We start from the raw sequence: 14,129 nt of genomic DNA on the forward strand, positions 1-14,129 counted from the left end.
TGAAGCTCCTGGAGGAATCGGGAAGGTCCTGAAGCTCCTGGAGGAATCGGGATGGTCCTGGAGGAATCGGGACGGTTCTGAAGCTCCTGGAGGAATCGGGACGGTCCTGGAGGAATCGGGACGGTCCTGAAGCTCCCGGAGGAATCGGGACGGTCCTGAAGCTCCCGGAGGAATCGGGACGGTCCTGAAGCTCCCGGAGGAATCGGGACCGTCCTGAAGCTCCCGGAGGAATCGGGACCGTCCTGGAGGAATCGGGACGGTCTTGAAGCTCCTGGAGGAATCGGGACGGTCCTGAAGCTCCTGGAGGAATCGGGATGGTCCTGGAGGAATCGGGACCGTCCTGAAGCTCCTGGAGGAATCGGGACGGTCCTGGAGGAATCGGGACCGTCCTGAAGCTCCTGGAGGAATCGGGACGGTCCTGAAGCTCCTGGAGGAATCGGGACCGTCCTGGAGGAATCGGGACCGTCCTGAAGCTCCCGGAGGAATCGGGACGGTCCTGAAGCTCCTGGAGGAATCGGGACCGTCCTGGAGGAATCGGGACGGTCTTGAAGCTCCTGGAGGAATCGGGACGGTCCTGAAGCTCCTGGAGGAATCGGTACGGTCCTGAAGCTCCTGGAGGAATCGGGACGGTCCTGAAGCTCCTGGAGGAATCGGGACGGTCCTGAAGCTCCTGGAGGAATCGGGATGGTCCTGGAGGAATCGGGACGGTCCTGGAGGAATCGGGACGGTCCTGAAGCTCCTGGAGGAATCGGTGCGGTCCTGAAGCTCCTGGAGGAATCGGGACGGTCCTGAAGGTCCTGGAGGAATCGGGACGGTCCTGAAGCTTCACATCAGGGACAGAAGAACCACATGTGGACTTTCCTCCTCCAACTCTGCTGCTAGAAATACAACCTTCATGTTTGAAGTCTCTTGCAGGATGTGGGAATGAAGCGACTGGCTTTGTGACGGAGCAACACGACGGCTCCTGTTGGCCTCCGTCACTTCAAGGTTGATCTTTAGCTTTCACCGTTTCACGATTGGCTGATTTTATAAATACCCTTGTAAACCAGAACTGGTGTCTTCAACCTGAGGTGGTTTGATCTCTTATACTTATTTTATTGCAATTTGTCTGCTGTGAACAAGGTTGTAGAGCCACATTATGTAATAATGGTGCAAAATGGAAAAATGTTCAACTTATTATGCAGTAACACCCAATTTTATAATATTCGGCTGCATTTTGTAAAACTATTCTTGAATGCATTTTCTAAAAAGTTTGCCACATTTTGTAATAACTACATATTGAAACAGTTATTACAACATGCAGGTTAAATGATTAAATGCACTCAGTGGTACAATCTGGTTTCACCTGCTGCTGGAAATACTGGTTGGCCTGTAGCTTTAAAAATCACCAGTCAGAACGGCAGGTGATTTTAATATTTTAATTCAATCCCTACATTGTAGCATTGCCGTGTTGGCAGGACATGAGATGAGATGAGATGAGATCAGCCTTTATTGATCTCACAATGGAGAAATGTACTTGTTACATTCAGCTCTTCAGGACATGAGCCACAGAAAGGCAAGTCGTCATTATTAAACGTAGAACCACGTCTACAGATAAAAGGCAGAATGTAGTACACAATGCACCAAATGATTACATTTCCTCAAAAAAGAAAGTGGAACACCCACATTTTGTAATGACCGCTGTATTATGCAACGCGTTATTACAAAATGTGGCAACATTTTATTGCAAATTGCAGATTATTATAAAATGCCGCGTCATTACATAGAGTTGAAAATAGTACTTGTTACACCATTATGACAAAATGCGGCGCGACATGGTTGAATGTTGTTTTGCACAATAACGTGTCGGTACTTTCAGAGTTAGAATCCGTCACGACAGGAACTTAATTATTGTAAAACATGAACCTGTGAGCGTCGCTCCAGGTTTGGATTTCACCAAGTTCAATAATGAACCTTTTCGCTTGAGGCCAATAAAACGAACCAGGAAGTGGTTGAGTGCTGGGACGACGGCCAAACAGACGAGTCCCAGAGTTGTTCTTTCCCTTTTATTGACCTTTGTTACAAAAAACAAACAAACCGTTCAAACATTGTAGTAAATCACTGTCGGTACGATGAGGGAGAAAACAAACAACACACAGACGGTCGTGACCAGACTTCACTGGAATCCTGACGTGACGCCGGAAGGCACTCAACACTGACCAACTGCATTCTGGCCTTTTTTACATCATCATCATCATCATCATCATCAGTACACAGCACCTTGTCTCAACACTTCAACTTTTTTTCCCACTGACACACGACGCCCCCTGGTGGCCAGTCAGAGCTGCTGCCTCCAGCCCACGGTGCAAACTTCACTTGGTTGTTGTGCAGTTACATGAAAAGATGAAGATTATTGAACCACCATCGTACCTTTAATGCTTTAAAGTTTCACCCCATTCATCAATTGGAACTAAATCCCTCCTTCAGTCAAACACAGTGACGTGAGGCTCAAAGAGTCCACGGTACCCCTTAATGCTCTACTGACCACAACTGGTTACTACTGACTGGAGGTGACGACCAGTGAGGAACTGGTTAAAGTGTTATTAAGACAAAGTTAACTGGTGGTTGTTCCACACAAATCTTTGACACTGCATCTCATGTTCTTGGAGTCCAGTAACAAACTTATTCTCTCCAATTCCCAAGATAAAACAGAGAAGATGGAAAATCAGACTCACCATTTTCTCAAAAGTTCCCTAAAGAAACCGATTGACCTTTTATCTCCTGCAAAACTGAACATTTTCTTCAGAATGCTCCTTAAAGTCCACACACGCACACACACACACACAGAAAGAGAAATGTGTCCACTGTAAGTTGGTTTATGTGCAGAAACTGGCAGAGAAATTCCCTTTGTAGCAATGAACCTTTGAGAGAAACCACCAGAAGAAAAGCTTCAACAGCAACAAGTTCAAATCCCTCACAAATCATAAATAGTAGAAAGCAACGTGTGACACACACACACACACACACACACACACACACACACACACACACACACACACACACACACACACACACACACACACACACACACACACACACAGGGTTAGTACGGAGGGTGTGATGGCGTGGCCCGGCCTCCAGGGGGCTCAGATGGTCTGGTAGCCGGCGTGGCTCCTCCTCCTGCCGATGAGGTACGCCAGGAGGACGACGAGGACGAGGCCGGCCAGGGCCCCTCCCACGATGATGGGGACCAGCATGTCGTCCTGGTCCAGCTGACACTCCTCGGCTGGGGGGGGACAGGGGACAGAGGTCAGCGGATAGGGGATAGGGGCCAGAGGGCAGGGGACAGAGGTTAAGGGATAGGGGACAGAGGTCAGCGGATAGGGGCCAGAGGGCAGGGGACAGAGGACAGAGGGCAGGGGATAGGGGACAGAGGTCAGCGGATAGGGGCCAGAGGGCAGGGGACAGAGGACAGAGGGCAGGGGATAGGGGACAGAGGTCAGCGGATAGGGGCCAGAGGGCAGGGGACACAGGTCAGGGGACTGGGGATAGGGGTCAGAGGTCCGGGGACAGAGGATAGGGGGCAGAGGTCAGGGGACAGAGGCCAGGGGATAGGGGACAGAGGTCAGGGGCCAGAGGCGTTGAGACGGGTTGTGACGCCGCTGGAGGACTTTACCTGCTCCAAACTGATCTCCCACCACGCCGAAGGGCTGGACCTGCACCTGGAAGACGTTGATGGACAAATTGGACGCCACCATCAAACTCTGTTCCTGCCGGCACAGGTAGGAGAAGCCCAGGTGTCCCCGCAGGTAGTCCAGACTGAGGTTCTGGGCCCAGAAGGGCTCTGCGGGACGAGACCACAACCAGGGACCGTTCATGAAACATGGCAGGAACCCTCAGTGGGGAACGTTGGAACGTGTGGAACTTCACAACTACTAGGAATTCAGACACTACAATTACTTTAGGTTCAAGGTGTTTTATTGTCATACTGCCAGTAAAAGCAGGCTTCAGTGAATGAAATTCTTATTTTGCGTCTACCCCGGAGCCGACATGCATAAATAAGTAAGTATACACACAAAAAATTTAATAAAATAAAATAAAACAGAGCGGTGCAAAAATATTAGTAAGAAAGTGAGATGTGCAAAATGAAAAGCTTTAGACTTCACATATCTGTACTTTACCTTTTCTGAGTTGGGTTTTTTTGCGCACAAAACTCTACTTTCGAGCTGATTTGTGACTTTTTAAATCTCCACAACATCAGCTGCATTTAGGCGCTCACTTGTTGTCAACCAGTTTCGATTAAAGGACCAGAGAGGGTCGTTTACATGAATTAAAAAATTAAAGGCTATTGTGCCAGTTTATATGGAACCTGATTAATTTCAGTAGATCAATCCCATCATGCTTTGCGGTCTGCGACACGCGGCGTTACCTGGAAGCAGCCGGGATCAAAAGCTGGAACCAAGTGAAGTGATTACGCTCAACTACAACATCAAAGAGCGGTCCTCTTGATCAAAGGAGAACCAGGAGGAGAGGAGGAGGAGCTCCAGAGCTGCTACGTCAGACATGACGCTGCAGGATCAGAACCAGCACCAGGCCTCGTCCTCACACTGGACCTGAACCTTCGGTCTTTTCAATGAAAGACAATCTGCATTTGAAGACAACTTTGTAAAGAGTCGTCCAAAACAGCTCGGAAAGAATGACTAATTATGTATTTGTGGCTTAAAATTGTTTGACTTTGTTTGACATGACACTTAAAAGATTTTAAATTGTGCTCATGGCATCGTTTGATTTCTAACTACGTTCTGGAATAGTTTGAAGCTCCTCCTCCTATTAAAAACTCCACAGTGACAAACAGATCTATAATCATGGTATTCAATGTAGATGCATTCCTACTATAGTTCTAGTCTGAATCAAAACAACCAGCAGAGACACTGTCTGACAAGAAGAAAAGCTGAATCTGCACTTTGATTTTTCTCTGTAGTATTTGGACTCCTAATCAAGTAAAGAAAGTAAAACCTCTGTACCACTTCGTCGTCTGCGGTTGTTTCAATCGGGGGGGGGGGGGGGGGGGGGGGACACAGACACTGTGTGACACTGCGGGACGACTTTGTCTCCTCACCTTTCACGTCTGGCAGCGCCGCCGTCACAGACGCCTCGCCCAGGTGGAACTTCCTGGACGTGGTGTTCTGGAGACCAAACCAGAGTCACTCCAGATCAACACCAGGCTCACTTCAGGCTGCAGTCGCCCTCTGGTGGCCGGCACGTGAAGCACCAGCAAATAAAACCTCCCACCAGGGAAGGTGGAGAGACGGAGGAGGAAGGTGGAGAGACGGAGGTGGCGAGACGGAGGAGGAAGGTGGAGACGGAGGTGGAGGGACGGAGGACGGAGGTGGAGTGACGAGGACGGAGGTGGAGTGATGGAGGACAGAGGAGTGATGGAGGACGGAGGAGTGATGGAGGACGGAGGAGTGATGGAGGACGGAGGTGGAGTGATGGAGGACAGAGGAGTGATGGAGGACGAGGTGGCGAGACGGAGTGATGGAGGTGGAGAGATGGAGGGACGGAGTGATGGAGGACAGAGGTGGCGAGACGGAGTGATGGAGGTGGAGAGATTGAGGTGGAGGGACGGAGTGATGGAGGACAGAGGAGTGATGGAGGACAGAGGTGGCGAGACGGAGTGATGGAGGTGGCGAGACGGAGTGATGGAGGACGGAGGTGGCGAGACGGAGGTGGAGGGACGGAGTGATGGAGGACGGAGGAGGCGAGACGGAGTGATGGAGGTGGAGAGATGGAGGTGGAGAGATGGAGGTGGAGGGACGGAGTGATGGAGGACAGAGGAGTGATGAGGACGGAGGTGGCGAGACGGAGTGATGGAGGTGGAGAGATGGAGGTGGAGGGACGGAGTGATGGAGGTGGAGAGACAGAGGTGGAGAGACAGAGGTGGAGAGACGGAGTGATGGAGGTGGAGAGGTGGAGAGACGGAGGAGGAGTGACGGAGTGATGGAGGTGGAGAGACGGAGGGACTGAGTGATGGAGGGATGGCGTGATGGAGGTGGAGAGATGGAGGAGGAGTGACGGAGGAGGAGTGACGGTGCAGCAGCCACTCACCAGGATGAAGACCAGGGACAGGGAGGTCCTGTCAGCGTCTGAGATGAGCTGCAGGACGGCGCGGTCCAGGTCACATGACCCCGAGGCTTTGGTGAGGTTGGGCTTGATGTTGAGGACGTCCTGCACCACCTGCAGAGGAGACACTTTAACCCCTGAAGGCCTGCAGAGGAGACACTTTAACCCCCGAAGGCCTGCAGAGGAGACACTTTAACCCCTGAAGGCCTGCAGAGGAGACACTTTAACCCCTGAAGGCCTGCAGAGGAGACACTTTAACCCCCGAAGGCCTGCAGAGGAGACAATTTAACCCCCGAAGGCCTGCAGAGGAGACACTTTAACCCCTGAAGGCCTGCAGAGGAGACACTTTAACCCCTGAAGGCCTGCAGAGGAGACACTTTAACCCCTGAAGGCCTGAGCTTCTGCAGCAGCCTGGACTCCACCCACCTGGTCCTGGGAGGAGATGTTGAGCTGGAGGCCCATGGAGGCCAGCAGACACACCGTGCCGTTGCTGCCCAGCACCTGGTACTGGCCCCGCTCTGGTCTGCCGGGGCCTCTGGGCGGGGCCGGCGTGGGCGGGGCCGGCGTGGGAGGAGCCACAGTGGGCGGAGCCACGGCCGCAAAGCCCTGGTGGAGAGCAGCAGCTGCAAAACATTCACTTCCTGGTCAAACAGACCATGTGCTTGATGTGCCCCGATACAGAAGTGTGTGGCGTGACGGTGCACATGAGAAAAACTAAACATGACGCATCATAAAAACTAAACATGACGTCATCATAAACAGTGACGGTGCACATGAGAAAAACTAAACATGACGTATCATAAAAACTAAACATGACGTCATCATAAACAGTGACGGTGCACATGAGAAAAACTAAACATGACGTCATCATAAAAACTAAACATGACGTCATCATAAACAGTGACGGTGCACATGAGAAAAACTAAACATGACGTCATCATAAACAGTGACGGTGCACATGAGAAAAACTAAACATGACGTATCATAAAAACTAAACATGACGTCATCATAAACAGTGACGGTGCACACGAGAAAAACTAAACATGACGTCATCATAAAAACTAAGCATGACGTCATCAAAAGCAGTGACGTGCAGGTGGAGGCTCAGTAGGACCTTCCTCAGGAGTGTTGGGAGGCGGAAGGTGAGCTTGTGGGCAGAGCCTTGTGTTTCCCAGGCCCTGATGGTCATGAACCTTTGAGATTGTGAAAACTACTTCAGTCTGCAGGACAGCAGGACTTCAGGAACACTGAGAGGACAGAGTCCAGGTCCAGCCAGGACATGGAGGAACCAGGGACATTGCCTGCCAAGCGAATTACTGGACCCATGTTTTCAAAGTAACGAGTGATTTCATATTGCAGAGTACGTAGAGTATGAAGCTATTGAAGTGGTGGAGCGTCACCTCACGCCTCATGTCAAACCGGGGTTCCAGTCCAGTTAACCTTCACCCATCAGGGGCTTCACAACTGAGTTAAACTGCATAACTGATCACCAGCCGATGGATGGGACAACAAGCATAAAGCTTTCCCAAACGTGTTGGGAGGAGAGGTCAACACACTTCTTCCAGGGTTGCAGGGGTTAATCCCAGCTGACATGGACAAAAAGCAAAGTAGAGCCTGCACAGCTTATCACAGACCGAAAACACACAATCCTACACTCATGCAAACATCCAACTTAAGATACGTCAGAGGGACGTTGACTGTTAGACTTTCACGATTTAATCTAAAATATGTTCATTTTGAAACTGATGATGGCAACAGGAGCGAGCTGCGTTCCAGGATTATTGTTCTATCAGAATGTTTGACAGCATTACAGACTGAAGGTGAAGGATCTCAAAATATTTAGTCTGACCTTGAAGAAAAGTCCAACTGTGGAGGAGAGTCAAGGTGGAGCCTCTGCTTCATACGGTCATACTCAACCATGATGACACCTTTAGAATTAGTTTTAAGCAGAGCAGTTAACTTCTGCTAACCTTTGCTCATTTCATACAGTCATGATACAGTGGATTGACTTTTACTTCTATTAGACCCGCTCACTTTTCCAAATACCATCATCTGACATGTGTTGCTGCCATAAAATGAACAAAAACAAACCCTTGGTTTGATGGAGGAATGGTGTGTGTCTCACACACACACACACACACACACACACACACACACACACACACACACACACACACACACACACACACACACACACACACACACACACACACACACACGTTCAGGTTGGAAGTTTAATGGCTCATGTACATTTCTTCATGGGTTTAAATGTTTCTTCCACTTCAGTAAAAACACCTGCTGTTACAGACGCAGGTCTGCAGTGACGTCGGTTGCTTGATACATGTCTGCGACCTTTTGTTTATCATGTCTTCATGGCACCTTAGTACAAGATAAACCAGACAAACACTCACCTAGAATGAGCGGTAACGCCGCTCCCAGGCTCCACGGCCGGGCAGAGGCGACCTGAGCCATGTTTGTGTCCCGTTTCCTTGTTGTTGTTGTTTTCTGGGACGAATCTCAGCAAACACCGCGGCGACACGCTCGTTAGCAGAGCTAGCAGAGCTAGCAGAGCTTGAGCTAACGAGGCGCCGCTAAAGCCGCCGGGCAGCAGGCAGGAGGTAAGAAACACTCTTTTCGTGTGTGGCGCCGCGTTAACGTCGACAACAAGCCCCGCGGTGAGGTTTACTAACGAGTCTAAACTTGTTAGCTGGAGGTGAGCTGCGCTCCGCCTTAACCACTGCTAGCTCTGACGTCACAGTCATGTGACGCGCTCTGTCAGGAAACACCCAGAAGGTCACGTGGTGCACACAGCTTCTTTGGCTCTCATGAAAGATTACAAAAAAAGTGATTTGAGCCACTTCTGGTGGTTTTAATGCAAAATCAAAGGTTGTTTGAGGCGCTACAGCCTGATGCAGCGTTGTGGAGCCTTCAGTGCTCTTGTTAAACTGCTTTCTCAGGAGGAGACTGATCCTAGATCACTTCAAGTGTTTGATTCACATCTTTCTCTGAACAGTTTGCAGATTCTTCCTGTGCAACCTTCCCTCCTTCTATCATCTCTCAATGGATCCCAGCCAACGACGTGTGAGTGTCGGGTTCATGTTGGACAGGATCCAGTCTGTTTCCGGGCAAACAGAGACCACACATCCATACACACTTATCACACACTTATCACACACTTATCACACAGTACATAGTACGATTCCTGGTGTTGTATATTTATTGTTGACATTCGCTGGTTTGTAGCAGTCTGTATTCGGCTCTCACACCCTGCCTTTGATTTAAGATTGGGTTTTTTTACACAGAAATATTAACTAACTTAAATAGACCCTTTCCTAACGAGACTGATATTTTGCTATTAGCTGGTGGGTGGAGGGGCGCGGTGGCATTCAGGCTCTGAGACATCCTGGTCCATCTTCAGCAGCTGGTTGGCCAGCCGTACCTTCACCACTTCCCTGGTGTCCAACGTCTCCATGTCCTCCATCTCCAGTCAGAGGTGTGTCAGCTGAAGTGGAACGTTTGATTCAGTCTGATCAACGTTAACAACGGGAGACCAAGACATTTGTGGACCCCAAAATGTCGGCGTCAGAGTGTTTGTGGCCTGCAGAGCTTTCTGCCTGCTGGGTGGCGTCCGCGGGGAGACGCTGGTGTCCCTCAACCATTTGTCCACCAGCAGCCGGATCTCCACCGTCTGGTTCTCCACCACGTCCAGGCTGAGCCCACGTACTGCTCCCGTCGTCCTCCCTCTCCGCAATGGACACGTCTCTGTGCAGCTGTGCGATGCGTTTCTCCAAGTGTCCAGTTCCAGAGACTGTGGACAGCAGAGACCACGGGTGAAAGACCCCTGAGTCCCTGGAGCTGGTCTGAGGAGGATTCATGGAGACTATATGAGGATTCCTACTGTTGGAGTGAAGGACGGTGTTTAAACTACACGTTGTCACCAAGAACCAGCGGAAGTTTCTCCCTGAAGTTCTCATGAAGACCAAGAGCTTCTTAGGACAGAGATACGCGTTTATTGAAGGTCATTAATTTATTTAAAAAATGGATTATTCAATAGGTTTGCAGAGAGCACCTGCATCTTAAATAAGCAGTGTTGCCACAGTTGCCTTGAAAAAGTAATCTGATTACTGATTACGAGTTACTCAATTAAAAGTTACTGAGTTACTTTACTGATTTGCTGTTTTTAAAAGTAACTAAGTTAGATTACAAGGTGCTTTTTTAGTTGCTTTCAGCAGCTGCCAACAACATCTCCCACCTTCACCAAAAAGTGACAAAGGGTCACTGCCTGGCCTCCCACAACATGTTTATACACGTTTTAACCTTTGGCCTATAGTCTTTGTTGTATTTATATCTTACTCCTGATTTTAGTATCTGATTTTTACTATTGCTGGTATTTATTTACCCGGCGATGTAATTTTAGTCTGTTGTTGCACTATTTATCTATAAGTATTTATTTGCACTGGCTGCTCTATGCAACATTTTAATTCCACCCTCGGGGACAAATAAAGGCTTTCATTGATTGATTCATTGATTGAAAAACAAAAAATGACAAAAAGTAGTGTAAAGGCTGTTTCATGCAGCCCAATTACGTCATTTCAGCCGCCACGCCGCCACGCCGCTCCACACAGACCTGTTCAGGCCGACGCCACCGCGCCGTGAGCCTCCAAAGTTTTCTGACTACACTGACGGAGGCGTGTGGAAAAAAAAGTGGAGCTGAAGAGGAGGAGGACTGAAGACTTGGGGTACGTCGGAAATGTGCTATCGACTTTTCCTTCACCCCGGAAGTTTTTTGTGTAGCGGCCAGGATAACGACTGTCTGAATTCTCAAGAAGCAAAGGAAAGGAAAGGTGATCAGTTGACAGCTCTGCCCCTCTCTTTACCCGAGTGTCCAAGACACGCGGCCGGAGATCAGATGACACGACCACAAAGTCTATCATTGACCTCCGGCCTGGGGTGTCCTGGTGCCACATGCACTTAAGTAAAGTAAGTAAGTAAAACTTTATTTATAGAGCGCCTTTCTCAGACCGAGGTCACAAAGCGCTTTACATTTTTAGTAAAAAATAAAAGATAAAATAAAACAGGAATAAAATGCAAATACAGATTTAAAAGGCCAAGACAACACATTGATATACATAACATCCCTAAAAGGACTAAGCGAAAGCCCGAAGAAATAAATAGGTCTTTAGTTGACCCTTAAAGGAATCAACAGACTCCAGAGAACGCAGAGAGAGTGGGAGATCGTTCCAAAGTTTAGGAGCAACAGCCTGGAAGGACCTGTCTCCTCTGATCTTGAACAGAGTGCGCGGAACCATCAAGAGGTTTTGATCCACAGACCTCAGAGCCCTGGCTGGGGCGTAAGGCTGGATCAGGTCTTACGCTTATGGTCCACTTATGGACCCCCTGTGCTCCAACATGGTGTTCGTTATGGACAAACTGTGACTGGCACAGAAGTCCAATAACAGAACACCGCTCCGGTTCAGATCTGGGAGGCCGTTCCTCCCAATCACCCCCTTCCAGGTCTCGCTGTCACTGCCCACGTGGGCGTTGAAGTCCCCCAGGAGAACAATGGAGTCCCCAGTTGGGGCACTATCCAGCACCCCTCCCAGGGACTCCAAGAAGGTTGGGTACTCTGAACTGCTGTTCGGTGCATAGGCCGAGACAACAGTCAGAGACCTGTCCCCTACTCGAAGACGTAGGGACACAACCCTCTCGTTCACCAGGTGAACTCCAACACATGGCGGCTGAGCTGCGGGGCAATAAGCAAGCCCACTCCAGCCCGCCGCCTTACACCGCGGGCAACTCCAGAGAAGTGGAGTATCCAGCCCCTGTGGAGGAGCTGGGTTCCAGAGTCCAAGCTGTGAGTGGAGGTGAGCCCGACTATATCTAGACGGTATCTCTCAGCCTCCCTCACAAGCTCGGGCTCCTTCCCCCCCAGCGAGGTCACATTCCATGTTCCAAAAACCAGATTGTGTGTCCAGGGATCGGGTCGTCGAGGCCCCTGCCGTCGACTGCCACCCAGTCCACACTGCACCCGACCCCTACGGAAGCCTCTGTCGGTGGTGGGCCCACAGGAGGATGAGGAGGAGGGGCCTGCGTCATCCCTTCGGGTTGAGTCCGGTCGGGTCCTGCGGGCAAGAGTCTGGCCACCAGGCGCTCGTAAACAAGCCCCAACCCCAGGCCTGGCTCCAGGGTGGGGGCCTGGCTCCAGGGTGAGGCCAGGCCCCGGGGTGGGGCCTGGCTCCAGGGTGGAGCCAGGCTCCAGGGTGGGGCCAGGCTCCAGGGTGAGGGCCTGGCTCCACTTCACCGGGCGATGTCTCTCCTCTCTTTCAGCGTTTGTCCATGAGGTGTGTTGAACTGCTTTTAGTCTGACTCGTCACCTCGGACCTGTTTACCTTAGGAGACCCTACTGGGGGCATAAAGCCCCCCGACAACAGAGCTCCTAGGATCATTCGGGTACTCAAACTCCTCCACCACGATAAGGTAGCAGTTCAAGGGGTTGATTATGTATTTATTTGTTTATATTATCTATCAACTGTGTTTATTATCTGTGCAATATACTGGACTTGGGAGCACCATGTATCATGAAGGACAAACATTTATTTTCTTCTTTGGTCTCCTGACTAAATCACAGTCATATAACAAAAGCCACAGTGCCATCTGCTGGTGACACTGAGTAGTGCAGTTCCAACTCAGTTTCAATTTCAATTTATATATATTATCTATCAATTGTATTTATTTATTTCTAACTATCAGTAATACTAAACATGGTTTATCACTACCCTGGCAGTTGTTTTATTCTTTCCCGCTGAAGAGGAAACCAGAGATCAAGCAAACTCCACACAGAAAGCCCCGGCCGGTATTTGAACCCCTGACCTGTCAGAGCGCAAACCACCGTTCTCAGTTGCTGGGAAGCCTGATTATGAGTGTGTGTAATAGTTTTCACTCTGCTGAACTGTGTGTTTGACTTCTTGTTGTCTTCTCACCTGATGGACCGGTGCAGTGCAGCACATGGAGGCACTGAGGGGGAGGTACTCAACTAAGGTTTTACTCGTTCATTACTTAAAAAAGCAAATACAATTTTTTCCTATGAGACACAATACAAAGCCCACCTTGTGCCCATCGCTCCACGGCTCTCTGCTTTGGTTAGATGAACTCTTTTGCCATCAGAAAGCCTCCTGAGGTGAAGCTGCAGTCACAAGTCCCTCAGCTATTTGCACAGAGGTGGAAAATAAAGTGTCTGTGCACCTGAAGCCGGCCTCTTATCTTCCTGCCGACTCGACGAGCGCTTCCAGCGCCATACGTCAGTGCGATTGTGCAACCGGAGACAGACGCCATTCAGTGAAACCACGCGAAGGGTTTGCATTTGTAACGCCTTCCTTTACACAAACACTCCAGCGGTGAAGCATCTGTTGACCTTTTAAACATGAAGTTGACATCTGCTGTTGATTTGTCTGCTGTGTGTCAACAGACTCTGTTGACCAACATCCTCTAAGTGTGCCTCATTGCTAACGCCGTCTATTGTCTATACATGTTCAAATATACATCACCAATGCAGTTTTCAGACCTTTAAATGTTATCTCCACAAATGAGGATTTTATTTATGTATTGTATATAACCTGAGTGATAAAGAAATACAATGAGCCTTAATTGAAACATCTACTTTGTGCAGTAGTAAATCTGAAATTGTAATAGTTTCAGTACGAGATATAACATTTCTTCAGTTGAATCTAGCAAAACAAGTAATTGCATAACATTCAGCATCAATGAAGAAAGAACAAAACGTTATAGCTGTGAGCAGTTGTAAGTGATAAATGAATGTTTATTACAAAATCTGAAGGAAATCATATTTCACTGATCTCCTCAGGGGTTTATTTATCTGCACTCAACTCATTCATTTAACATAAGTACACATGTGAAGAGTCAAGCTAAGAGAGCTGGAGCCTTGGGAGTTATTAAGACTAAAGCCTTGCTCAGAGACCCGCACTGGCAACTTGTCGGGGATTCAGACCTGCGAACATCCAGAACACAAG

General features: G+C 49.2%; 1 protein-coding gene across 1 annotated transcript; it reads right to left on the bottom strand.

The window, feature by feature from the left end:
• Positions 1–626: 626 nt before the first annotated feature.
• LOC308131593 (lysosome-associated membrane glycoprotein 1-like) lies at positions 627–8,848 on the bottom strand. Its single transcript, XM_080498374.1, has 6 exons — positions 8,514–8,848; positions 6,529–6,725; positions 6,088–6,216; positions 5,099–5,165; positions 3,656–3,823; positions 627–3,265 (listed from the first exon to the last, which is right to left on the bottom strand). Exons 1-6 carry the CDS (start codon positions 8,572–8,574, stop codon positions 3,126–3,128), a joined length of 762 nt encoding a protein of 253 aa, XP_080354500.1. The 5' UTR covers positions 8,575–8,848; the 3' UTR covers positions 627–3,125.
• Positions 8,849–14,129: the final 5,281 nt, after the last annotated feature.

Source organism: Blennius ocellaris (assembly GCF_963422515.1).
Source record: "Blennius ocellaris genome assembly, chromosome: 6".
Taxonomy (NCBI): domain Eukaryota; kingdom Metazoa; phylum Chordata; class Actinopteri; order Blenniiformes; family Blenniidae; genus Blennius; species Blennius ocellaris.

What these genes read in the sequence shown, in the direction of transcription:
- LOC308131593 (XM_080498374.1), bottom strand. Translation starts at nt 8,574, where the DNA reads ATGGCTCAGGTCGCCTCTGCCCGGCCGTGGAGCCTGGGAGCGGCGTTA. An exon ending in GGCGTTACCGCTCATTCTAG is followed by an intron (nt 6,726 to 8,513) that starts GTGAGTGTTTGT and finishes AATGTTTTGCAG; the next exon opens with CTGCTGCTCTCCACCAGGGC. An exon ending in TGTCCCTGGTCTTCATCCTG is followed by an intron (nt 5,166 to 6,087) that starts GTGAGTGGCTGC and finishes TTTGGTCTCCAG; the next exon opens with AACACCACGTCCAGGAAGTT.